General features: G+C 39.0%; 2 protein-coding genes and 2 long non-coding RNA genes across 6 annotated transcripts in view; 1 reads left to right on the top strand and 3 right to left on the bottom strand.

Moving 5' to 3' along the window:
• Positions 1-3569: 3569 nt before the first annotated feature.
• LOC122536032 lies at positions 3570-4636 on the bottom strand. The gene is made up of 4 exons (XM_043668049.1): positions 4502-4636; positions 4007-4394; positions 3885-3915; positions 3570-3636 (listed from the first exon to the last, which is right to left on the bottom strand). The coding sequence occupies exons 1-4, from the start codon at positions 4568-4570 to the stop codon at positions 3570-3572; spliced, it is 555 nt and encodes a 184-aa protein (XP_043523984.1). The 5' UTR covers positions 4571-4636.
• Positions 4637-4688: 52 nt separating this feature from the next.
• On the bottom strand, positions 4689-5603 carry LOC122536026. The gene is made up of 3 exons (XR_006308318.1): positions 5131-5603; positions 4928-4959; positions 4689-4857 (listed from the first exon to the last, which is right to left on the bottom strand). It is a non-coding gene; the product is annotated as an uncharacterized LOC122536026 (long non-coding RNA).
• A 6163-nt stretch (positions 5604-11766) lies between these two features.
• LOC122536025 (nuclear receptor subfamily 2 group F member 1-B-like) lies at positions 11767-17748 on the top strand. 3 transcript variants are annotated; one of them, XM_043668036.1, is made up of 7 exons: positions 11767-11897; positions 13000-13115; positions 15409-15594; positions 16434-16547; positions 16612-16778; positions 16867-17113; positions 17401-17748. In XM_043668036.1, the coding sequence occupies exons 1-7, from the start codon at positions 11767-11769 to the stop codon at positions 17628-17630; spliced, it is 1191 nt and encodes a 396-aa protein (XP_043523971.1). In that variant the 3' UTR covers positions 17631-17748. The 3 variants fall into 3 exon arrangements, with proteins under 3 accessions (XP_043523971.1, XP_043523973.1, XP_043523972.1); XM_043668038.1 differs by lacking the exon at positions 11767-11897 and having other exon boundaries at positions 13077-13133; XM_043668037.1 differs by lacking the exons at positions 11767-11897; positions 13000-13115 and adding an exon at positions 15223-15278.
• A 3019-nt stretch (positions 17749-20767) lies between these two features.
• LOC122536022 overlaps positions 20768-26138 on the bottom strand; it is an 11634-nt gene continuing 6263 nt past the window's right edge. Inside the window, exon 3 of the long non-coding RNA XR_006308314.1 lies at positions 20768-21004. This is a non-coding gene — a long non-coding RNA (uncharacterized LOC122536022). The remainder of the gene's footprint in view (positions 21005-26138) is intronic.

Genomic DNA, 26138 nt, shown 5'->3' with positions numbered 1-26138 from the left:
ATCAGTTGTCCGCGCAAGTAGTTAATTAAAATTTTGATTGTTTGTTAAAATTTTATATATATATATATTTTTTTTTTAATTAATGCCGTGCGTGAAAAGTTAAAAAGTTTTGCATCTGAATGTTAGAAAGTATCTCGTATCTCTTTACCGATAAAATAACTGTCTGCGACAACTGAAACGTCACGTTTCATTGCTATTCGCTGTTCGTCGTTATCTCGCCTATTTCGGAAGTTACTCCAACGGCGCGAATTATGCAAATTAGCGATCAGTAGGCACAGCTATAGCAAACGCATGGAGAGATGACGATCATTGATTTTCAGCGAACAATGAATGAAATATTCAACGAGACGGCTGGGTGGTTATTACGACCATTTCTCGTAACACCGTCTGCACCGTGCGAAACGCACAGGTGTCTCTCGCTAACGTTTCATTCACGCTGTCGCTTTTCTGAAAATTGCATAAACCAGAGAGCACCAGCTTGACGGAAATGTGTTCAGAAGCTCAGCCTCCGTGAGGAAACGTCTCTGTCAGAGACTCCGCTCCGAGTGGACTTTTCTGAGCTTACATTTGTATACATTTGTTGTATTAAATAATATAAATTTGAGGTGATATCGTATCTGAAATTTTTCTCTTAATGATGGAATCACCGACGGTTGAAACACATATAAAGTAAATATATGAAATTTCTATAGGATACATATACAAAATAAATACATGTGCATAAAATTTCCATTGAGGAGACACTGAAGTCAATAAATAGAGAAACTTTGGAGTGTGTATACAATACAAAGCTTTCATTTATATGTTTTACGAGATATTATCTAAACCTTTAAAAATAACATTGTTTTGCATAAAATTACAAATTGGTCATTTTGATCGGTGTCAACTCTTCCCTTTTTTCTCTTAAACTCTTCTCGATGTGGCGGTAACAAAAACATTTCAAAGAAGACACAAGTTTCTTTCGCGTAGTATTTCGTTTTTGGACAAAGTATGAAAATCGGCGCTTCTGCATTCTTTTACAAGTATTGAAACTTGGTGAGTGAATCTAATTATGACTTTTGATTACTCTAATTAGAAGCACATCTAATTCTAATTGTTTGTTGGAGTTTGAGTAACTACGGCCATATTATACTATGAAATGCATTACAACATATTGAACAATAATATAACATATTATGCAATCTTATAACTTACTGTGCAATATTAAACTATATTACGACATATTATACCATGTTGCACGGTCCAGCATACTATACTGTATTACAGTATATTATGCATGTTATTTCCAAGTATACCATTCTATACTATACTACAACATATTATACAATATCACACTATATCGTATTCTAAAATATACTACGATATTATACCATATTAACCATGTTATAACGTACCATGATTCACAAGGTGCTAAGTATGAAATTATGACTTTTGATTACTCTAATTAGAAGCACATCTAATTCTAATTGTTTGTTGGAGTAACTACGGCCATATTATACTATGAAATGCATTACAACATATTGAACAATAATATAACATATTATGCAACCTTATAACTTACTGTGCAATATTGAACTATATTACGACATATTATACCAGCATACTATACTGTATTACAGCATATTATGCATGTTATTTCCAAGTATACCATTCTATACTATACTACAACATATTATACAATATCGCACTATACCGTATTCTAAAATATACTACGATATTATACCATATTAACCATGTTAAAACGTACCATGATTCACAACGTGCTAAGTATGAAAATAACCCTGCATTACGATCGCAATAAAAAAAAAAAAAAAAAAAAAGAAAGTTATCGAATGAAACGAGAAATACGGAACGTACCGAAGTGGTAGGCATTAAAGCGCGATGGCTGGAGCCATTTCATCCCTCGGGTGCTGCCGGATCGCATTCCCCCGTCAGACACACCTTACCCAGTGACAGAAAGTCGTCAAACAAGCCGGGGATGCACGACGACAACGACGAGCTTCCTCGCGGGCACAGAGACCTCCGCGGGATCCTCCGAGTCTCCTCGACTACGAAGGACGGGGAGGGGTGGGCGAGTCGACGATGAGTTGACTTTCGCGCTTGCAGCGGCGGAGCTTTCCCTCCGACAAGAGGGGTTGCGACCCTCCGTGTTCGCGCAACCACCGCGAGCGTCGAACGACACGCCCCGCCTGCCGACCAATCGTCAGTCACCCTCGGCTACCCCCGAGCCAGCAATTTCTTCATTGGCCAAGTGAACCGGCGCGAACCCGGATCAAAGGCGACACGGCCAGATCTGGCCGCCTCTGTAGCTCTCGACAGAGAGACCAGCAACTACTGGCGAGCCATAGATCACGCGTACACCTCGTCGCGCACCTACGACCTCGTAGGGCAGTTCCCCGCGACGAAGATCATCCTCGCGATCTGTAATTTTCTCTTTTTTTCTTTTTTTTTTTGTCCACCTCGGAGAAGGAGCACTCGCGTACTGCAACGTAACGTAAAACATGTCGATTTCCAACGTGGACACCGACAGGTTCGAGTGATTATTATTATTATTATTATTGTTGTTGTTGTTGTTGTCGAGTTGAAATTTGAGTGAATTTTCGCTGGTACTGATCAGACAGATTGAGATATTTCGTTTCACTTTCGAGCTTACGTTACTCGAGAGAGTGTACGAGTGTGCTTCGAGAAATGATCTCTTTTATTCGTCATCTCGATATCTTGAGCGAATATAATATTTGGTTTCAATCAAGGGAACGTAGAAACAGATTAGGATTCGACAGATTGGTCAGAGTGTCGTCGATGCTATTTTCCAAAATTAGACGATTAATTTGCTGAAAAATACGTGTTGCTTTATTGTAGTAAATTAATTTGTTACGGCAAAATTCGAGAAAGTATTAATCTCGTTTGAAACGATAACAGGGGTAGTACCAGTTCGATGAAAGATCTCGCACTTCGCTTCTGAAAGCAAAATGGCTACCGTCGCCAGTTCGCGAATCTTCGGAGACGGTAAAAAATCGTCCAGAATTCGACAATCGTAAATTTCCACGGACGCGTCCAAGCCACATTATCCATTTCGTCAGCGAGATTTTAAGACTGGAAGCGACGCAAAAATCCGCAGGCCACCAGCGAGAATCGAAAGGATTAGTTTGAAGGTAAGGATATTAATCGTAAAACTATTGTAGTGAATAAGTAACTATTACGCGTCGATAAATATTAACGAAGCAATGTTGTATCATAGTTACTTCAGAAGAGCTTATGCAAGTCTGACAATAAGATGATAAAGTATCTCTTGACAGTGTGCGAAACTCACAATTATTTAATCATTTTGAATGAAACAATTTGTTCGTTACCATCAAAATCTTCAATCATTTTTTTTTCAATTATTTTAATTGCAAATGTGTTCTTCCAGAATTCTGAACGCATGTTCAAGAATATTAGATTCCAATGCTTATCTTTATCATTTATAATTGTAGTATTTTGCAGTCCAAGAGAAAATGATCATCCAATCATTCTTAATTCTTTGTCAAAATTAGCATCGTATAAAATATCACACTATGTTCATTCATACTTTATTTAATATCTTTATTTAATATCTTTAGTGTAGAAAGTATCGAGCCTCCTAATGGTTTACCTAACCTAAGGAGATATTTCATGATAATTTGATCATCAACGTCCGGAATATTAATGCATGCAAATTGTCCTAATGATCTATGTAGTTTTCATTCTCGAGACAAATTTCTCGTGAAATATTTCTTCAGTCATCACGTTTAGGACCAATGTGGCTTAATACTTTTTTACTTGGAATTTAATATTCTTCTAATTAAAAAGAATATATTCCAATTAAAAAAAAAAAGATGACCTTGGAAATTTCGAAACTTCTCAACACAAAAAATTGATACGCCATATTTCGCCTCCCTTAAAACCATACAACATTTGTATCAAACAATTTCTCATTAGACGCATAATTTAAAAATTATTCAAAGTTGAGCAAGTAACCCTGAATTACCTTGTACATACGAACCAATGCTCAACCAAGCATGTGTAATACTCAGTGTAAAAGCATTTAAAATAGATAATTTGCTCGGTAAATCTTGGAAAGAGACGACGAAACGAATTCGGATTCCAAAAGAATTGTCAAGTTTCCTTCGCTTGACGATTCTTCCGTCGAGAGTCTGTGGCATGTGTTGTTGATTACCCATGTGTAAACACACCTGTAAGCCCAGTTTTCCGCCGCCGAGGCATGTAATTGTCCGTCCACGGGTTGCCTCTTTCTCCTCTAATGGCCGTTGTTGCGTCAGGTCCACACATCTGCTAAAAACTTCCACACATGTTCGATGCAACCTTGTGCCACTGCTGGCAAACAATGTTCTTTCATACCACGGCGACGTTCTCTCCTTTTCCAAAAAAAGATATTCGTATTCAAGCCAAAAATTCGACTTCTGTTCTCAAACTCACTTCTGTTCGTTCTTCGCTCTTTCTGATAGAAATTTTTATAACCAACCTCTGTCTTTGTTGGAACCGCAAGATAGTATATCCCATAAGCAAAATAACGATTCGAAAAATAACACATCGTTTAGAACAGGTGTGCCCCAATCCTGTTCATGCGGCTCGCGCTATATAACCAAAATCATTGGAATAATTGAATAAGAGATTTATTATTTGAATAATTTCAACCATGAATAATCGTACCTTTTTTTAAATTTAGCGTTATTATATTTAATAAATTTAGCATATTTTGCCTCCCTGAAAAACATACAACTTTTGTGACAAACAATTTTTCATTGGACTCGTAATTGAAAAGTTATTTCAGGTGTGCAAGTTGCGTGAATCACTCTGTATTTGCGAACAGATTTTTTCCTGTATCAAGCACATAGAAGACAAAATAAGAACAAAAATTCTAGACGAGCATCTTGAAAATACTTCTTACCTGTATCAAATCGAATACTGATGAACTGATATCTAAACAACAGGCTCGGTGTTCTCATTAAAAATTTTCATATTTTTTTCATCAAATATATTTTTCCAATCAATGTATCGCTATAAAAGTTGTTTCAATATCCTCACAAATGATATAGGTTGCATTGAACCGATAAAAAAGAAATATAAACTAAAATAAATATGTAAACTAACTTCGACAAATTTTTGTTGGCCAATGAGAGACCCAAAAGATCTCAAAAATTGAACACCCACTGGTTGAGAAGCAAAGCTTTTATCACGCTATTGCGAGAAATAACGACAAACCTAACCTAGAAAAAGAAAAAGAAAACGATAATCGTATTCAAAATATAGATACCATCATCTTATCGCAGACTATCTGTGTTGTCAAATTAATCTGATACTCGTTGATACGAATGTTAAGAGAAACGCGGATTCCGGATACAGGAAGAGTCTCGATAATGGAACAGAGTCGATAATGGAACAGTCGCGCACCAGTTGTTCAGCCGGTATCACGAAGTCATTAGAAAACGTATCGTATCTGTTACGCGAAATCACGGGCCTTTCCATGTTGTATACAAGTGTCGTGCACCGCATGCACGAGAGAATCACGCAATCACTGTCAATCGTGTGAAGTGTGCACGTGCACGACCATAATTACAGTAGTGACCTCATAGCTGACCAGATTTCGAACTTCGTAGCTAGTCAGTTTCGGCGTCGACTGTTGGTCACTAGTGTAATTCTACGCGTTTACCGCCAAATTAAAATCGGTTTAACCTCTTGCGCTGGAATGACGTGCACGTCGAGAATTTCTTGTCCCCAAAATTGCAATAGTTTCAGGTATATCTAAGCAAAACAAAATAGGCAAGAACAAATAATAAATTTATTACTTCTCAATCGTTTTTATCCAGTGATATCGTACCGACGAGTTCAAAAACAAAGTGGCGAATTGTTGTATTATACGGTTTGGTCACTCGTTATGGTCCGCAATCGGTTGCCAGCGCAATATAACCTCTTGCGCTGGAATGACGTGCCACGCACGTCAAGAATTTCTTGTCCCCAAAATTACAATATTTTCTCAGTTTCAGGTATATTTAAGTAAAACAAAATAGGCAAGAACAAGTAATAAATTTATTACTTCTTGATCATTTCTATTCAGTGATATCATCACCGACGGGTTCAAAAAGAAAGCGACGAATTGTATACGGTTCGGTCACTCGTTATGGTCCGCAATCAGTTGCCAGCGCGAGTGGTTAAAAGTTAATATAAACTAATATAATTTTGTTTATTTAATAGAAATTAATGTAATCTTGTAAAGAAAAGCAAAACAAATAATAAATTTATTACTTCTCAATAATTTCCATCCAGTGACATCGTACCGACGAGTTCAAAAAGAAAGCGACGAATTCTTGTATACGGTTCGGTCACTCGTTATGGTCCGCAATCAGTTGCCAGCGCAAGTGGTTAAGAGTCGAATTCAGCCACCTGGACAAGTTGACTCTCCTCTCTTTCTCTCTCTCGTTGACACTGAAATGATACGAAAAAATATTATTATCATATTGTTAATGAGAAGAATATTATTATTATATTATTAATATTATTGATTTAAGTGATAATAAAAAATGACACGGTAATGTAATAATAAAAAATAGATCATAGATCACAGTAATACGTACGAAAAAAAGCAATGATCGAATTTTTAGTTCGCTTGATATCGCTCTCAACCAAAATGGAAATGATACGAAAATATATTACGTTATTAATAATACAATAATAACAAATACGATATAAAAATAATGAAAATAATAATACGACAATGGAAAATAGATTATATAGATCACGGTGGTATAAAGAAAAGCAATGATCGAGCTTTCAGCTCGCTGATATCACTTCTCAACGCAACGGAGTATAAACGTTTTAAGTGCAAGAGGGGATGTACATACATACGTACAGCGAACAACGAAGAATCGATTGAAAATTGATGAGATTGTTGTCGAATAGGCAAGATGAACAGCGGCATAACGCGAGCCAACGCTGTCATTACGATTGCAGCGTGACGATTAATTATTCAGAATCTTCTAATTGCAGTCAAACCCTTTCGGACAACAAAAGTCACGTCAGGGGTGGTATAACCTAACGACAATATTTACGCGGAACTCCTGAAAAATTGACGACAACTCCGATGTTCGCCACGAGGGGGTTGGAAGAAAAATGACTCGCTCTATGCTGGAAACTATATTGTGGAAATACCGGAACACCAAAGAGAACCGTAAAACCATCCTTTTTATTTATTTAATTATTTAATCAAGCTCTTCTTGTTTATTTGATTATTTAATCCCTTTTTTTATTTATTTAATTAGTCCCTTTTTATTCATTCGATTATTTAATCTTTTATTTAAAATTAAATATTTTTAGTTTTCAATATTATTTAATTTTAAATATTTTTAATATTATTTAATATTATTAATTTTTAATTAAAATTAAATATTTACTTTTTTATTTATTTAATTATTTAATTAATCCCTTCCCAATTATTATATTTATTTCACTATTTAATTAATCCCTTCTTATTTATTTATTTATTTATTTATTTAATTAAGCATCGCATCGTAGTTTGACACTATACGACTGGAACGGAGAGACAAATAGATAACTTTGAAGACACGAGAAAGTGAGAGTTAGTCAGCAAGGTGTGGCGGAGCCCCCTGTTAAATAATATTCAACGTCACGTGCTTTTTTTCTCAATCAACCCTCCCTCGAACTTTCCGGTGTGCTTGAACGATGGACAGAATCGACATGATCAACACGAACGAAAGGGGTGGAGGAGTCCAGATACATCTTCGACGCTGTTTCATTTCTGAAAAAAAAAAGAAAAAAAAAAGAAAGAGCAAATAGAATGAGAGATCTACATGGGATGGATAAAAATATTCGCTCGTTCCACGAAAAATTCTGTTTATTATTTATTCCTGGTGAATCTCAAACTGTCAAAGTCGATGGAGACAGAAGAAGAAAGACGAAAAAAAAAAAAGAAAAAAATATTTACGTCCGGGGGCTAATTTCAAATTCACGCCGAGACCGCTGTTGGCGGTCGATCCATCAGCATTTTTTATGCGAAAGAACGCATGTGACGTGACGAGGGAAAAATTTGCATGAGGAGTTGCCGGTCGAATTTCCAACGCACACTCGGGACGAATTTCCCGTGTCGAGCTTCTTTCTTTCATCGCCGGGCAGAACTATCGAAAAGTCATTGGGCCGACATTAACCCGCCAGTGTTGCAACCCGCCGCACAGTGACGAGCTTATCAAAGTTTTCGCGGTGATCGATGGGCTCGGAATCGCCCCTCGAAAAATAATGGCCCCTGGAGGAAAATTCTGTCCAACGTTTGTGGTGAAAATTTTCAAGGATTCAGAGAACAGAGAGACTTGACTCACTCTGCGGTCGAGCCAGATTGCTCGTGTTTAAGTAATGCTCGACATATGTTACCTGCGTGCGGTGGGTGTTCGTGTAAACAGGGTTAAACAATCCGCCCGGTGCGTGTAACTGCACGCCGGCAAACTGACAATTTAGCAACGCCGTTCGACTTTTACCCTGTAACCCCTCCCCCCCTGTGTTTTAACAACGAAACGTTTCCAAACGTTAATATCTCGACACAAACTCCAAACACCAAAGGACTCGAAATCCTCAGAAGCAGTCAGTTTGCCTCTTGCGAGTGGTCATTTTCAAAAGTCAAATGCAACTCGGTGAATTCGTCTTAACGACGTGTGTGTAGTGTATGTATATATTTATTTCAGCCTCTTTGGAAGCTTGAAATTGACTTTTGTTTTTACATTGCACAGTTCGCATTGCATTTATCCTACATGTTATGATATTTACATGTTATGATATTTACTTTATCCTACACTTATATTTATCTTAGCTATGCTATCCTTTTGTCTGCTTAACTATCTTAACCTAATTCTTTCATTTTATTTCATGTTTATTTTGTGGCTCTCTTCTTTCTAGATCTAATCTCTTCTTCTCTTCTCCCTGTCTCTCTTTATCTTTCTTTCTCCTTTCTATTCGCCTAAGCCACTTTTACCCTTCTTCACTCAGTATCTCTTCCAGACTTGCATTTGTTGTCTCCATCTCTCTACAGTCTCTCCAATGCTCTAACGTTCCCTTCCAATCCTCGCACAATTGACATTTCTATTCTTCTTCGCTAGGTCCAAAATTTACTTCCATTTTCTACAGTGCCGCATCTTCCTCTGGCCATCACCTTCTACTCTTCATTTTTCCTTCTTCCCTTCAGGTATTTTGGTAGTTTTCCTGTTACCAGATACTTATACTTCCAATTGTATCTCGTCTTCTGAATTCTATTCCATTGTCTTTGTCTTTGTATTTTCACTTCTCTTTTCCTTAGTATTCTACTCCCATCTGGTTAAAACCACATGTTTTCAGGTGATCTTGTCTTTCCCTTATTCTTTCTTGGTTCCCTTTTCCTGCTTTCCTTTCTTTCATGCACTCTTTGACTATTCCTTCCTCTATTTCTCTTTCTATCCTTCTTTCATACTCTACCGCTCTTTTTGCCAATCTAATCTTCAGTTTCTCTCTCCATGATTATGTAGTCTGATGTCCAGACCAAGCGTCCATTTAATATATTTTCTCTGTATTCTCTCTAATTCCGCTTTCTCCGTTCATCCCCATACTTTTGCTCCATAGGCCAGGATTCCCACGACTAGACTGAACGACGTGTGTAGTGTATCATTTAGGAAAATGAATTTGACTTGGAAGCCTCGAGCACGCAATGTACTTCTTCACTCCAAACAATATTTGTGGAAATACTTTCTTGACAAGTCCAAGCCTTTCATAAAGTCGAGCTCGCGGGGATAAAGGTAATTCACTTCAGGCTTAGTGAATTTACACTGTTGTTGTTCATAAAAATATCACATTTCAATCAATTTTGTTTCTTTCAAACACATGTTGTAATGGCTGAAGTATATACCAAATTTTTCATCCCAATTTCGTTTTATCAATCGCTCTTTTCAATCGTTATGTTCCTTCATTGATAAACTGCCACCACCTCCATTCAATTTAATAAAAATAATCCTCGAGACAGATCTGGCAACATTTGTGTTCAACATTTTTTTAATTTAAAAAAAATGCCGCGGTGCGAAACCTGTCGCGTCGAGTCGGTACGACAGGACGTGACACGAAAATGGTAATGCAGCCCATTTTGGAAGGACACTTGCAAAACGCACAATTGCACGTTAGGTCTGTTCATACAGGCCTCGTCCGTGGCCTGGATTTTTACACTCTCGAGCGTAACGGGGAGGAGAGGAAGATCACGATCGGAAAGGAAACCACGTTTGGAAGAGAGATATTACACTTACGCTTCCGCGGTGGCGAACGAGTAAGTAAAAAGTCATCGGGCAGTGAAAATATTATGCCAGGTTGACGCTCACATGCGACGACGAGCAGTCTGCAACCCCCCCCCCCCCCACCCCTCGTAGCTGTCTATGGGCAGACTGTTAAGAAGTCAGGCCGCTGCTGGCAAGAGGATCTCGCCTCTTCGATGGCGGCGACGGTAATGACGGTGTCGGTGAGGCTGGTCTTCGGGTAGACGAAGGGTGCGGCGAACCGTGGCATCATTCACCAGGACTCTGGTTTACCGCCGACGAGCCTGAACGATGCTCCACGTCACCGATGCATTATTGAGCCTGGGAACCCTACAGGTGGCCGGGAGTTCGTGTTGGAACGAGAGAAGGAGAGAGAGAGAGAGAGAGAGAGAGAGATCGCGGGGGCAGGGTCGCGCCTCGACGAAGAGGGAGCTCTCTCGCTGGCTGGCCAAAGGGACGAGGAGGAGGTGGAGAACAACCGGCGGCCACGCCGGAGGAAAGGGGTTGCAAAAGTCAACGGAAGCATTACTTGGGATATTTCAGTCCGACCTCGGGAGTCACGTCCCCTCCGCTTCCTCGTCGAGTTCCTCCTTGCCCTGGAGGAGGGTTTCGCGTACGCGCGATTTTCTTCCAAACTTGTCGTCAAGACCTCACGAGAAATTATTCATCGCTCGAACTGCTCGATAACACTTGATACCTATGGATTAGACGTTGAGAGGATCGAACGACCGTTTAACAATCGTTGGATCTTTCCTTGAGAGAAAAGTATAATCCGCGGCTGTTATAGATGGATTCTATTCATCCTTCGATTCAAATACGTGTAAAGGATAAACTGTCGCGGAATTGACCCTGACATTGAATTTCAAGGTCGAAATCTTTACTTTCTTTTTTTTTTTCCCAAGGAACCACAAGTAAGCCACCTAATAGTTCTTTTGAGAAAAGTTCTTTCTTAATCATTTAACGTTGCGGACGCGTGCGTGCTAACAGCGACTTTACTGCTGGACCAGGTTTCACTAATAATTGATTCGTCATAGTTGCTGGATCAGTGCGTGTCTAAATAATCAAGTGATAAAAAACTGTTAACGTTATTCGATAGTATAAACATTGACGCGACATAGGTATCCACGCGTCCAGAATCATAAAGTCGCTGTTAGGACGCAATGTTGAATGACTGAGAAAGCTTTCTTCCAAAGCATTTTTCGAGAGAACTATTGGGCTGCGACCTATATATTGGATTGCTTGGAAAAGTTTCACCTTCGAGCGTAATACAAAAAAAAAAAAAAAAAAATTGTTGACCTTGAAATCGAAGGTGTAGAAATTACACTAGAAAATTCGTAATTTATTGTTAGCACGTTAGTACGAATTTCGAACAACGTTGGATCAGCTTTCGTACGTAGCTTTTGCCTCGCGATGGAATTCCCCTAACTGCATTTTTATGACAGAGTTTCAGGAAAGGATGGAGGACAACGGCCGTGGCGAAAGTTTGTGCAAAGTTTGCGGCGACAAGGCGTCTGGCAAGCACTACGGGGTGCCGAGTTGCGACGGGTGCCGCGGCTTTTTCAAGCGGTCGATCCGCAGGTATGCAAGGTAATTAATTTCGTAACGAATTAAAATCCACTCTTATCAATTGATCGAGCGCACACACGGTGCGTTAAGGGTGCGTTATTCTAGTGTGAAGTGCGTGCTTTTTTTTAACTTTGTTTGGAAATTTTTTTGCAAAGAAACTATTGTACGTTTTTGCAGTCAAATTGGCAAGGATTATTTGCAGGTATTTCAACGATAATAATAATAATAATATATATAATAGTAATAATAATAATACATATATAATAGTAATAATAATAATATATATAATTTTAAAATTTTTTAAATTTTTTGGAACAAAAGAAAGTTAAAATTAGTGTCACTGCATACTCTCGAACATAGTTAATTTTAAAAAAGGTCATCCCACGGTTGATTCCGGCTATTCTGCTTGTCTAAAATAAAAAAAAACGTGACAGTCTCTTAATTAGTATGGATTTGGCTATAGCTGGAACTGGAACAAAAGGAAAACGTCGGTAATTAAAAAATTGTTGTGTGTTTTCGTCACACTTCGCAGGCCTAAAGAAATATAAAAAAATAAAAATTTCTGGTTGACTCTAGTCATGTACTAAATGCGTACTTGAAATTTTGATTCAATTGGTCAAGTAGATGTTGAGATATCATGGACACCGTTCTGAAAAACATAGTTTCCCCAGAAAAATGCCTTTAAAGTTTAGTATCGCGGTAACAAGACACCCATAACTTTGTTAATTTTAGGAGTTCACATAGTAAGGTTTGAAATTGTATCCTTTAAGAATATGCAAAAAAAAAAAAAAATCGATTTTAAAATTTCACACCAGAATACCTCCTTAATACATTCCTTGTTTTGCTATCACTCGTACGCGTTTGTTTAGCTATTGTTCAACAGAGTCCACGTAACTCTACAGGGTGGGCCTAACTTTTTTTTATCACATATTTCCTCCACAGATCAAAATACACAAAAGATCTAAAATTAATAAACTTGATTTTAACTTAAATAAAATCAATGAAATTAGTTTTTTCTTATACTTTGATGTTTTATTAAAAAGAGAAAAAAAAATAGGGAAGAAACATTTGGTCCACCCTGTATGATCAATTGTCTACAATAACATCCAATGACATTGCGCAGAAACCTCGATTACGTTTGCAAGGAGAACGGTCGCTGTATCGTGGACGTTTCTCGGCGCAATCAGTGCCAGGCATGCCGGTTCACCAAGTGCCTGCAGGTCAACATGAAACGAGATGGTACGCTTCGCTTCAAAGGTCATTACGTTTTCATTCTTCTAAAATCGAGACTTAAGAGCGAAGGTTGTGTTTCGTTGGGTCGTAGATTTAATCGGGTGAATTGCTCCGCAGGTAATCGTTGCACTAAATTGGCCAAAGAGTAAGTCTGTAGAAAAAAAAAAAAATACATCTATTAGGAAAAAAAAAAAAAATGAACGCAATTACTTTTTGGCCAATACCATACGAGTCGCGAGTTCAGTCGTTTCGAAGTGTTACATCGTCGTCTTCTCGATGTTCGTTCCCTCGACGTGCATCGCCGGTAACGAAGAAATCTTCCGGCGAAAATTAGCTCCGCCTTAACGTTCGACGACGCGACGGCTCGTCTGCGCGAGAACTTGCGGATGACAGGGCACCGACAACCTTCCCCGTTTTCGTAAATACACGAGCCAACATCCAGTGTATTGCAATTTTTTTTCTTTCTCGTCGTTCGACAAAGAAACGGAGAAGCACCAAACTTCACGGGGCGAACCGGGAGAGAGAGGCTCGCACCCACATGAAATTCTATATTCGTGCTTGCTCGACGCGAGAATTCGGGAAGTTAAGCAATGGTGTCACGAGCAGCCTGACGTTCACAGGTTTTCCAAACACTTCCAGCCCGACCCCAGCCGGGACAATCCAAACACTCGACTGCGCGGAGATATCAATTATAGTCGGGGGGAGGGCCGTGCTCTCGTCGTCCCTCGTCGGACCGCGAATGAAAAAAAAAAAAAAAGATATACATGCGAAATCGATCGGGTGTGACTGATTGTGAGGCGGAAACATCTGTGAATTGAGGGATGCTGCTCACTCGTCCAATTTTTCGAGATAGTTTCATATTTTTTTTCAAACAGTTGGTACCTTCTCGTTCTACTTGAAAATGCTGTTTAATCCTTTGGCTTACTGTCGTTGAGCATTGAATGTTCTTCACACGCCACGGGGGCGAGTAAGTCGCGAGTAAGACGTGAGAAGCAGTAAAAAGAAGAAGAAAAAAGCGAATCGTGGTGCAAAGTCAGGTTTTTGTGCGAGTCACTCTTTCCAAACAAGTCACACAGTATATACATATTGCTATCGACACTAGGAACTACCGAGGACTAAAGCAGGGGTGGCCAACTAGTGGCGCATTTTATGATTTCTGGTGGCACATGGTGCAAATTATTTAGAGCAAGATACTATTGTTATTATTGTTATTTGTTAGAGTAAGTTGTTTCGTCTTTTTCTAATGTCCTTCTTGTATGTTTACTATTTGCAAACACGTTTTTGTTGTTAAAACAATTTAGCAGAATGGCGCGTCGAAGCTCATTTGAGAAAGAAATTGGCACGTAGGGTACAAAAGTTTGGCCACCCCTCGACTAAAATATAGAATTTTTGTCAGAGTTAAAGTGAAAAATACAAAACAGAATTGGCAAACTTTTATTTAGGTGTTTCATTAAAAAAATATCATTTAGATCTCTAAAAATACATTGTTTTGCATCTGTAATACATCCAACGAAAATTATAAATCAGTCATTTTGACCATCTCTAGGTAGTTCTAGCGTTAAAAGCTTATTATGAAAATTGTTATTACGTTAACGATATAACTTTCTAAATATTACATTCACGAACGTTTATTTCAATGCTCATTATTAACTCCTTGACACATGAATTGAATGAAACTCAACATAACCAAAAAATGACACTTCATTTTAATATTTGCGTAAACATGACAAAGATCGTTTTTACACTCTTGCATGTAATGCTGCAAAATGTCACAGACACGATACTTGCAAACAAAGTTGATAAAAAATGACGAAAGAACAAATTAATGAAATTCAATTCGGCCCGCATGACGTCACTGTATGTAAAGGAGTAAAGTCTTACTCGAGGTGCAAAACAAATTTCCTATTAAGAAAAATATCATGAAAGCAAATCTTTAAGGTGTTAGCAAACAAACCCGAAAAAGGCCGCGTGCACATGAACTGTACACTCGTGACGTAGCAGTCGGTTCAACAAAAATGATCAAGAGGGTTAATACAAATATATAAATATTTAATATGAAAAGACGGTAGCGAAAGGGCTAATATAAAACAAAAAAAAAAAAATATATCTTTGATATACATTTATATATGAAGGTCAAATACCTCGTCTGTGCATCAATCAAATTGAACGGTAAGTAATTAAAATATCGTAGCGATGCGACGATATTTCTCCACAGCGAATAGAGCAAGCTGTAACTTGCTCGTCTCGTCGACGAATGCATAACTGAATGCGAAGTACTAAGAGAGCATGATACTCGCAGCGGTGCAGCACGAGAGAGCTCCACGGAATACGTCGTCCCTGGTCGCGGCGGCGAGAAGAGGCCCCTCGGGACTGTACCCTGCGATCCCGCACGTTTACCACGCGGCGAGCAATCCTTATCATCCTCTTCTGTATCCTGCGCTGTTCCCCTTCAAGCCGACAATGTCGGTTTTCACGCCATCGGTCGGTAAGTGAAATCTAACCTATCTCTGTTTCATCACCCATCGACCACAGACGAGATACATGATTGGACGAGATATATGTATACACATTGTCTGTGATTGGACGTTCAATTTTGTAAAAATCGTAGCAACTTCGAAGTTTCGCTCTGTGCCATCCAGTTTTATCGTAACTACGTGAGTCGTGTTAATATTATTTAATAGTCGTCTAACGTGGCGCGTAAGTCGTGTTAATATTAATTGCAATTGTTGCATATTAATTGCAAATGAATTTTTCTACGAGCAATAATATGAAAGATCTCTTTTCGAAGGGATTCTGACTTTAGAAACCAGCGTAGAAGTATAGTTACGTATATATAGATATATTATATTTATAAAAATTGCAATTTTATCGTCAACTTCAAACAATCGTTTCCCAACATTTTTATACGAGAAAAAAACAAAACAGACTGTCAACTTCGAAGTTCTGCTCACTGTGGATGCGTATTATTAATCATGTTTCGATACATGTTATTACGTGTAAACTGTACGTGTTCTGAGAACAGAGTAATAATTCTCTGCATTTGTTTCTCTTCTATGATTCTAAAAAAGTATTTCCATCTTGAATTTTTAGCAATGTAGATGATAAGTTATTACGTAAATATAATTATAAATATTATATAATTTGTATGCAGCTTTGTCTTTACGATTGTGTCGTATTTTCTAAAAAAAAAAAAAAAAAAAAAAAAAAAAAGAAAACAACTCTAATCCTATATCTCATCATATGATCATATACCTCGTCAGTGATCCTGAGAATCTTTTGCGGAAAGTTTGATCTCGAAAATTGACCAAGATCTTGAATTTCCAGCGCACTTTCTGCCACGCTCGCCGACAGAGCCGCTGACTGTAAACACGGCGAAAGAGGACGAGGTGACGAGCTCCGAGGAAGCTGGACCGATCGAAGCGAGAATCGAACCGAAGGGTAAGAACATCCGCGTTGATTCTTCGATCAAACGATGCACGATCGTCATTCCTGCATCTTTCAGAGGAGTTGACGAGTACTCGGCTGGCACCGGCCATCGCCAACTCTGGTTCCGCGGACTACAACGTGTCCAGTTTCTCTATTTTACCGACGGAGAATATTTACGAATTTGCGGCGAAGCTGCTGTTCTTCGCTGTCAGATGGGCGAGAAGCATCCACTCGTTCTTACAAGTATTCATTTCTTACTATTCGTTTCTGACGCGTTTGGTCGTCAACGATATCGCGTTAACGGAAAGAATGTTTGCTCGTCTGTTTCAAGCTGCCCTACAGGGACCAGACTATTCTACTGGAGGAGTCCTGGAGCGAGCTTTTCGTGCTGACCGCCGCGCAGTGGAATTTCCCGGTCGAAGAGTCCGCCCTGATACCGAACGATTTGCCGCCCGAGAGGAAGGAAACGCTGGTCGAGGAAGTGAGGAAGCTGAGGGAGTTACTGGCAAAGTGTGCCCTCCTCAGGGTCGATCATTCCGAATACGCTTGCTTGAAGGCCATAGTCCTCTTCAAAGGAGGTAAAAACGAAAAATGAATGAAACGTTATTTAGAAACAAAAAATTTCCCAATAAAAGCTTCCAGGTAAAGAAACTTAGAAATGAAAACTTCCAAATGAAAAATTTAGGGACAAAAATTTCCAAACAGAAGCCAAGTAAAAATTCCAAGTAAAAATTTAGAAACGAAAGCTTCCGAATAAAAGATTTTCAAATAGGAGCTTGTAGGTAAAAATTTAAAAAATTTTTGTTATCAAAAAGATGAAAAACTCCGGACGAAAAGATAAACGAAGAAATCGTTGTTCGTTTAGAGTCGCGAGGATTGTGCGAGCCAGGACGAATAGCAGCGTTGCAAGAACAAACGGTGACTGTATTCTGCGAGAGGGAGGCACGAAGGGTTGGACGACTTTTGCTGCTGTTACCACCTGCGCGTGCACTCTGTCGATCAACCTTGCAAGAACTGTTGTTCAAGCCGACGGTAGGGGATGTGAGCGTGGAACGACTGCTGGGCGACATGGTGAGCGCGCTCAGACCGACGTAACGCCAGTCCCACTCGGTCGATACGATGGAATTTTGATCGAGAAGCCGCCAACTTTTGCCAACAACTGCCCCAAATACGAACGACCGCGAACTTTTCGGATCATCGATCCTGCAATCGTGCATTTACATTGTCTTTTGCTGTTCGTTTTCATCACAGACGAGGTATATAAATAAATCAAACGATTAGACGTACAATGTATTTTCTCGCCCTTATCACTTTCATGTCACATCCTGCCGTACCGACTCGGACAGGTTTTGCACCACAGCGCTAGAATTAGTTAGCGATGAGAATTAAAATCAAAAAATATGGACGGATCCGTTTCGAGAATTATTTACAGAATTGAACATAGTGCTACTTCATCAATGAACGATTTAAAACGGAGAGATTGATGAAAATTGGGATGAAAAATATTCATATAACTCGTCTGTGGTTTTCGTGATCGTTCGTCGATCGTTTCCAACACCGGTAAAGAAGAAACCGGAACAACTTCGAACTTTTCTCTCGACGACCCTTCCGACAAGTATTGTAAATTATCTAGTCGAGTTTAACTGCGACTTGTACATGTAAATATGCGCGTTAGAAATAAGCGTTTCGCGATAAGTCGCTCTCTCGTTGTAAAATTTGTTTCTTTATCAACCGAATTTGAACACTGTGCCGCGTTTGTTGATCGAACGATACATTTTTCTGAATTTTCAACGCATGCGGCAACTATAATTCCCGGGTGTTTCACGAAATTACGGAAGGACGTGGAACGGGCAATATCTGTCGCTGTTGAAACTGAAAGGCACGATCAACAGACGGCGAGCGACCGTGATATTTCATCAGCAAAACCCTCTGGAATTTTTGAAACGTTTATTTTTCACATCACAACAATAAAATTCGTTTATACAGAGTATGGGCGTTCGCGAACGGCAAAATAAAAAATAATTCGTGTGGGTGATCATCGGGATGATTGGCGTCAAAGAAAAAANTTTTTTTATTAACTAGAATAATTTATTTTTTTTTTCCATGGTAGAAAAAGGAGAATGTATCTTAACTCGCGGACTGCATTGTATTCATATATATATACACATACAGACATATATATATATATATATAGATACAATTACACACATTCCTCAATTGAATGTTACACATATAAATTCATTATAGATTGATTTCTTATTATTTCCTTATCCCTGTGTGATTTGCGTGTGTGTTTGCATGTAAAAAATATCCAACCCCAAAGAGACAATTTCCATTTTCTTTTGCCAGTTGTTTTCTTCCACTGTCAGAAATACATACTGCGATTGGAAAAAAAGAAAAAAAATATTCGTCCACAATCTATATACTGCATACGTATAATTTGCGGAGTGGAAAGAAATAGCTGCGAGCGTTGCGAATTTCATCAGTTGGTTCTGTCTTTCTCGTCCGTTAGGGCCGAGGGAGTTGGAAGGCAGCGGGATGGAGAGATTTGGGAAGACAAACGAGAGAAATGCAAGATGGAAGGTAAACGTGGAGAAACGTTAAACGATAATTGTGGAAAGTGTCTCGATGAAGAAACAACGGTGGCGTTCAACGACGATTATTCCATGCAATGTCAACATAGAAACGGGGAAAAGGATATCGGACGTGCAGACACGAAAATGAATCTCTCTCCGCTTTATCCCCCCCCCCCCCCGTTTCATTTCTTGAAAGTCATTTTCAAAGACCCACAGGAATCGCTCGAGATCCGACAAATTTTCTGCTTTCTCCTCTCTTAAAACGATTGTTTTTTTTTTTCTTTTCCATCTCTGACATTAATATGCATACTACTCTTCGCTTTTTCTTCCATCTCCTTTTTGCATTTTTGATTCTCGCGAATTTTCTTCGGATTTACGATCGAACTTGAAGAAAAAAAAAAAAGAAAATAGAAAAGAAGAAAGAGAAAACGAACGAAGAAAATCCTTTTGCCTCCTTAAAAAACATACACATCGTGAAGTATGTGTGTGCGTGTGTGTGTCTCGCTTTTCGTTTCCTTCTTCTTTTTTCCTTTTCTTCTTTTCTTGGGGGGCATTTTCTATTTCAGTCGACATTTTTTTTTTTTCGTTTTGTTTCGTTTCTCGTTCAACGCGCCTTACGTTCAAATAGAACTTTTATTTTGAAAGTTACACAGTTAATGAAAAGAAAATTTCCCGACCGAAGTGAAATCATTTCTCGCTGCGTTCGTCGTTCGCGTGTGTATGCATGTGTGTGTGTGTGGATGTTTGCTCTTTTTTTTCTTCAATTCACCACTGTCACTCCCTTTTCTCTTTCTCTCACTCTCTCTCTCTCTCTCTCTTTCTATATATATATATAATATTACTTTATTTATCTCTATTTTTAGTTACGTTTCTTTATCATTTTTATTTGTGAGGAATTGTTCTCGTGTCGAAATCACGATGCATCATCGCTCACGCGCGCGCGCGCGCGCTTCAACGTCCATTTCTCTCTCTTCTCGTTCCCCGTGATTTTCTTAATCAACTAATTAATAATAGAATAGTAACGATAGTGCAATAGGCAGTAATAGTAGCTGTAGCAGTAGTAACAATAATAATGAAAAAAAAAAAAGACGAAATTTTGTTTGAGACGCAAGGGGAGAATTTTTCCCGCCCTTTTCTTCACACCGATCCGCCATATTTTCCCCCCACGAATGAAAAAACAAGATGGCGGCTCGAAAGAAAGAGAAGCGACGTCGTGTGTGTGAAGCTGGCGCGTGAGCGTTACAAAATGAAAAACGACGCGCGTACATCATCATATTCTCCGTCGCGCGTCTCGCCCAATATTTTTCTTCTTTCTTCCTGTACCTGTCCTCCCAACGATTCTCGCGCGAATCGAGTTTCACATGCCCATTATTTACTTCGAAGAAGCATTTCGTTTTTTGTAACTCTCGAAACTCATTCCTCTCTCTCTCTCTCTCTCTCTCTCTCTCCATGCTTCGCGTCTTAATTATAATATTCCTCGCTCGTGCGTTTTCTGCCATTGTCTTCCATGTGTGTCGTAAGTTGTCTGTTGCGTATGTTTTTCGTAGCCGCGACGAGGTGGGAAAAGAAAATCGTCGATTTGCAGTTGATTACATTCGCTTTTGTATATATATCTTCCTCAATAATAAGAAAAAGAGACAAAAAAAAAACAACACATTTCTACTATTTCCATTCTATTTCAACGCTAATATGTAGGACAAAAAACTAACAGATTTCGGTATAATAACAAATCATCGTCCACCGAGCCCGAGACGAGTCACGAGTCAAGAGCCACGAATCAGTTTTGATGCCCATTCTTCGTCCTTTTCCTTTATCCACAGCTCTGGTTTCGGATTTCAGTTTACTTCGTGGATTCGTGTGTCTTTTCTTCCGCAGCTGTTCTCGGGACGCTCTCTCTCTCTCTCGGGACGACTCGACGCGACAAAATATAACAGGGTTGTCGGCTATGGCGACCGTCGTTTCCTCGCTTCTCGCTCCGTCTCTTCGCTCGCTTCGCGACGACGGGCACAACAAGAAGATGAGAGGAAAAAAAACAAGAAAAAAAGAAAACGGAGAAATGTTTCGAAGCTACAAGACCCGTGGTCCCGACCATCAACGCTCTCTCAATATACACGTCACGCCTCTCGTTTCCCCTCTCTCGACGTTCGCTCGATAATAACGATAGCCACGCACTCGCAACAAATCGCCGGCGTCTCTTGTACAGTTCTTAACAGTTACAAAGTGGGGGAATTTGGAACGTCTCCGCTTCGCTTTTGCGAGGACACCCCCGTGGTCCCGGATACCGAACACCCCCTCTGTTTTCGTTTATCGTCCAGGTTTGGCAGTGATGACGCGCGTTGCGCAATTACTCGAATGCCACGTTCCACCCTCGATTCATCGGAGTGGTGTGTGTGTCTTTTTAATTTTTCGAGACTCCTTTCTCTCTCGTTCGTCAAACAGAAAGAAAAAAAAAAGAACTCGTCGAAGAGTCGAAAGCAGCATCCGATTGTGGCGGCACGATACGATCAGGATTCTCTCGATAATGTCTATTATAAATCAATATCTCGGGTTCTTCGTGCTTCAGGTAAAATGAAAACGAGAAAAGGATAGGGGGGGGGGGGGGGGGACGTCGAACGAGAGTGGTCGGGACGGATCGACTCGACGCAGAATCATAATAATAATAATATTAATAATAATAATATCAATCACGCTCTTGGAAAACGAGAGGAAAAGACGGTCGAGAAATCAGGAATTCCAGTTTCTTTCTTTTTTCTTTACTTCACACTATATATATGTACACTGAGAAAAAAAACGGAGAGCCCCCGCCCCCGCGGGGGGCGAGAAGCGACGCGCGAGAGGGGAGGAAAAAATAAAATGGCGCCCCCGGCGCGTTGCTTCGGCTGGCGGGGGGGTGGGGAGGGGGCGACCTCGCTATCGCCTCGACAGAGCTTCGCGAATACAATAATTCTATTTCGCAATCGTTTGTTTATTATTCCTTTCTTTTCCTTTTTAATCGTAGCTGTTTCACGCTCAACTATTTCCTATTGTATGAAAGGGGAGAGGGGGGCTGGGGGGAGTTGGGTGATTTCCCGTAGACGGGATTGGGATATCTCTCTCTCTCTCTCTCTCTCTCTCACTCTCATTCTCATGTTCTCTCGCTGTTGGATTTTTTTTCTCAACTGCATGCGCGATTTTTATTTTTTTCTTTTTTCTTTCTATTATTGTTGTTATTGTTATTATTAACCACCGAGTGTGTACGTACAGTGTTATTTCTCTCTCTCTCTCTATATATATATATATATATGTATATTCTTGTCTTTCCGCTCAATTGTTGCCTTTCCAAAACTCTGCCTGTCCACTCGTGTTTCAATCGAGACGAGCAAACCAAACGGCAAAAACAGATGGAACAAAAAAAAAAAAAAAACGTAAGTGTCGAACTCGGTTGTTATTCGTTCGAACGAATCAGTCGCACGTACAAGGAGAGACTGGGAGTCGGCACTTTTACAACGACTACTAACAAGGTCAATACGTTCCTCTTGTTTTTTCACAAGAGGCAAAAATCTCTGAGAAAGTGAGGTTAGGTTAGGTGACTCCTTGTACGCGTTGACTTTCTTCGACGGTGTAACAGTATTACATATATACGTATATATACATATATTACTCTATGTATCGTCGTGCGGATCACATCATCGTTTTACAAGTGACTTTTGGAAGAAAGAAATCTTCAATTGCATTTCTCTCTTTCTCGACGAGTTCATATATATATATATATGTATAGGTTTGTGTATTAATTGTACATCACAATTTTGTTAATTATACAATTTAAAAAGAAGAAAAAAAAAAGATATATATACATATATATCTCCAGCAATTGAAACACGGCTCGTGTGGTCTATCAAATTCCTCTCTCCTTCATTCTATCGTCGTTTCTCGCTATTCTCCGTTTCCATTGTCTCCGTTCTCCCCTGTCTATAGCTGGCTAGTTCTCTATCTTCCCCTGCGTATTTCACTCTCGTCTATCGTATAATAATATGCGTGTAATCGAGGTACGGTAAAAATATCTGCTTTGTAGATAATCTGAAATTTGCGAGGTAGTGTTGTGTCGGGGCGCGACGTGACGACGTAACGATCCCCTCTCTAGCGTTGCTAGGCATCGACTGCGGGCCGCTCTACAGCGTCGCGTTCCCCCTCCACCCTTGGTAAGGCCCGAGTCACGCGTCCTTCCTCCCTCCACGGTTCCAGAAACGAAGTGCAACGTTGTAGGCAACGTTGACAAGGAAAAAGTCAATAGGAAAATGAAATGAACGGGCGGGATCACGTGCAGGGAAGACTCGCGAGACGTAGTAAATAATAATAATAACATTAAACTGCAAGGGGGCGTGGGGGGTCGACGGTTAACACGATTGCCCTCTAACTCGACGCTGACGGCGAAGGATCGGCCGACGTCGCGGAGCGCCCCTTTCCTTCATTTTTAAAAAATTCACCATGGGTTCTATTGTAAATAACTATTGCACTTGTGATTTGTATATTATCAATGTCACGGCACACGTGTCGACAAAAAAAGAAAAAAAAAAAAGAGTACACACAGCGTGTGTGTGTGTGTGTGTATTATATACTCGTAAGTATTCCGATCCAACTATACACTGTGGTGTGTTTCAACTTTAAAAAAGAAAAAGAAAGTGTGAAAATGTGTGTGAGTGTGTATGTGTGTATATATATATATATCGGAGAAAAAAAAACATCAGAGAAAGACTCTTGTTGCATGGACACTTTTTCCCGTTAGAAAACGTTTTGCGTTAAATCTTACTATTATTATTATTATTATTATTATTTAATAATAACCGTTATTTAATTAATAGGTACGTTTAAATGCCATCCGGTTTCCATTATTATTACTATTATCATTAGTATTATTATTAATATTATTATTATTATTTACGATCCCTATTCCTTTCCATCGCTACTCCTGCAAACTGTTCGTTTCTTAGTTTTATAACCCCTCTTTCACTTTTTCCCACATTTTCTCCCCCCCTCTTCACGGCATTCCCCTCATACACAGCTTAAAAAAAGAAAAAAAACAAAGAAAAAACTGACAAAATATATATGACGTTATGTACGGGTATAGATATATAGAATAATCTCTATATATATGTGTATATATATAATATATATGTATCCGATATATATATATATATATATATATATATATATATATATATAATATAGCTTTTCTATGGTAAATCTGGTTCGATAATAAACTCTTTAAACACTTATTACAGGCAGAGAGAATCGGTCTCTTTTATTGTTTCCTTTCTTCTTCTTCTTCTCTTCCTTTTCTCTCTTTCTCTCTCTCTCTCTCTTGTCCCTTCTATAGTCTTATTTCCATTTCTCCTGTTTCTTTTCCATTCTGTGCTGTCTCTTGTAGCATATAACGTATGTACGATGGCTGTGTGTGTAAGATTTTTGATCAAAGAAAAAAAAAAAAAGAAACAAAAACCGGATGTAACAGCTTTCCCCTTTGTCTGTACTCTCTGCTTTACGCGCACGGCTCTGAATCATCGTTTTTTTCCCCCCAAGATGATTTCGTTTTCGTGGACCTCCCGGCTCCACTTTTTTCCTCGTTTCGGATTTGTTCGGTCGAGAATTTCGTGGTGGGTTCGGCTTCCGCCGATTTCCAACGATACAGGGGGCCAATTCCTCACTAATGTCTCGCTAATTTTAAATTTTAAACCAAACACGCTAGCGGCTGGGCTCTCCCTCCAGAAAAGATGCACACGGGGATACGCAGCTTCTTAGTCGAACTCTATTTTTTCTTCTTCACAGTTCGTCGAACGGAAATTTCGTTGTCCTTCCATTTTTTTTTTTTTTTTTTTTTTTTCATTTTTTTTTTTTTTTTTTTTTTTTTTTGAATGCAATCCTCTTCGAGCTTTAAATTCCAAGAAACGAGACACACGATTTTTTTCTTCTTTCTTTTCCTCCTCTTTTTTAAATTTAGCATCTGGAGGGAAGCACCACCGCTGAAATATATGTTATATTTGTTTCTGCTGCCTTACATGCCTATGTAATGCATCTGTTTTTTTTTACCTCTATGTACTTCGTGTACTCTTAATGATTATCCATAATAGTATGTATTTAGTTAATCTTTAAATATTTACCCACTAAAAACACCATAGATTTCACTCTCCTCTTTCGAAAAATTGATCGACGAAAAATTGTTTCACTTAACACGTTTCCTATGCGTGTACATGCACGTGTGTGTCTGTGTGTGTGTGTATGTGTTTTTGTATGAACGCGTAACACGCGGTATTTACGCGTGTGCCACGGGGGTGAGTCTGAAAGGGGTTCACGATTTTGCAAACAAAAAAGAAAAAAAAAAGAAAAAAACCATCAAAAGATAACAGAATTTATCGATTCTACCAACAGAAAAAAAAAAAAAACAGCAGGTAAAAGAAATTCGGGGAAAAAGAAGCTTAAAAAAGAAAAAAAAAAGAAAAAGAAAAAATTACAGGACGATATGATAATGATATCTATGATTATTATTATGATGATGATGATGATGACGACGACAATAATAATAATAATAATAATATAATAATGATAATAATAATAATAATAACAACAACAACAACAATAATAATAATAATAACAACGACGAGAAAAAGGACACAAATAATACTCGCGAGAAAAGGAAAAAGACTACGCGACTAAAAGGAAAAAAAAAAAAAGGTGAACTTTTCAATCGAAAACCACGAAGGAGAAACACGCGTTGTGTTTCCCTCGGTCGAAGAAACGCGTGCCTGTCGATCCCCCCCACTTCCGTTCCCCACTCTTCGCCATCGCGTACAGAAGCCACGAGTTTATATTTTTTTTCTGCTCCTCCATCTCCTCACTGTCGAAATTTCAAAACAACTCGCGACCTGGTTTTTATCGTTACCGTTCATCATTATTATTACTATCATCATTAACGTTAAGGTTATTATCATGCGCCACACTATTTTCCTTTGTGCAAGTCTCTCTCTCTCTCTCGTCCGTACTCGTCAAATAAAAA

Source organism: Frieseomelitta varia, unplaced genomic scaffold (genome assembly GCF_011392965.1).
Source record: "Frieseomelitta varia isolate USP_RPSP 00005682 unplaced genomic scaffold, Fvar_1.2 scaffold_792, whole genome shotgun sequence".
NCBI lineage: Eukaryota > Metazoa > Arthropoda > Insecta > Hymenoptera > Apidae > Frieseomelitta > Frieseomelitta varia.
Note: the sequence above shows the minus strand (reverse complement) of the source record. Positions and strands in the feature narration are given on the sequence as shown.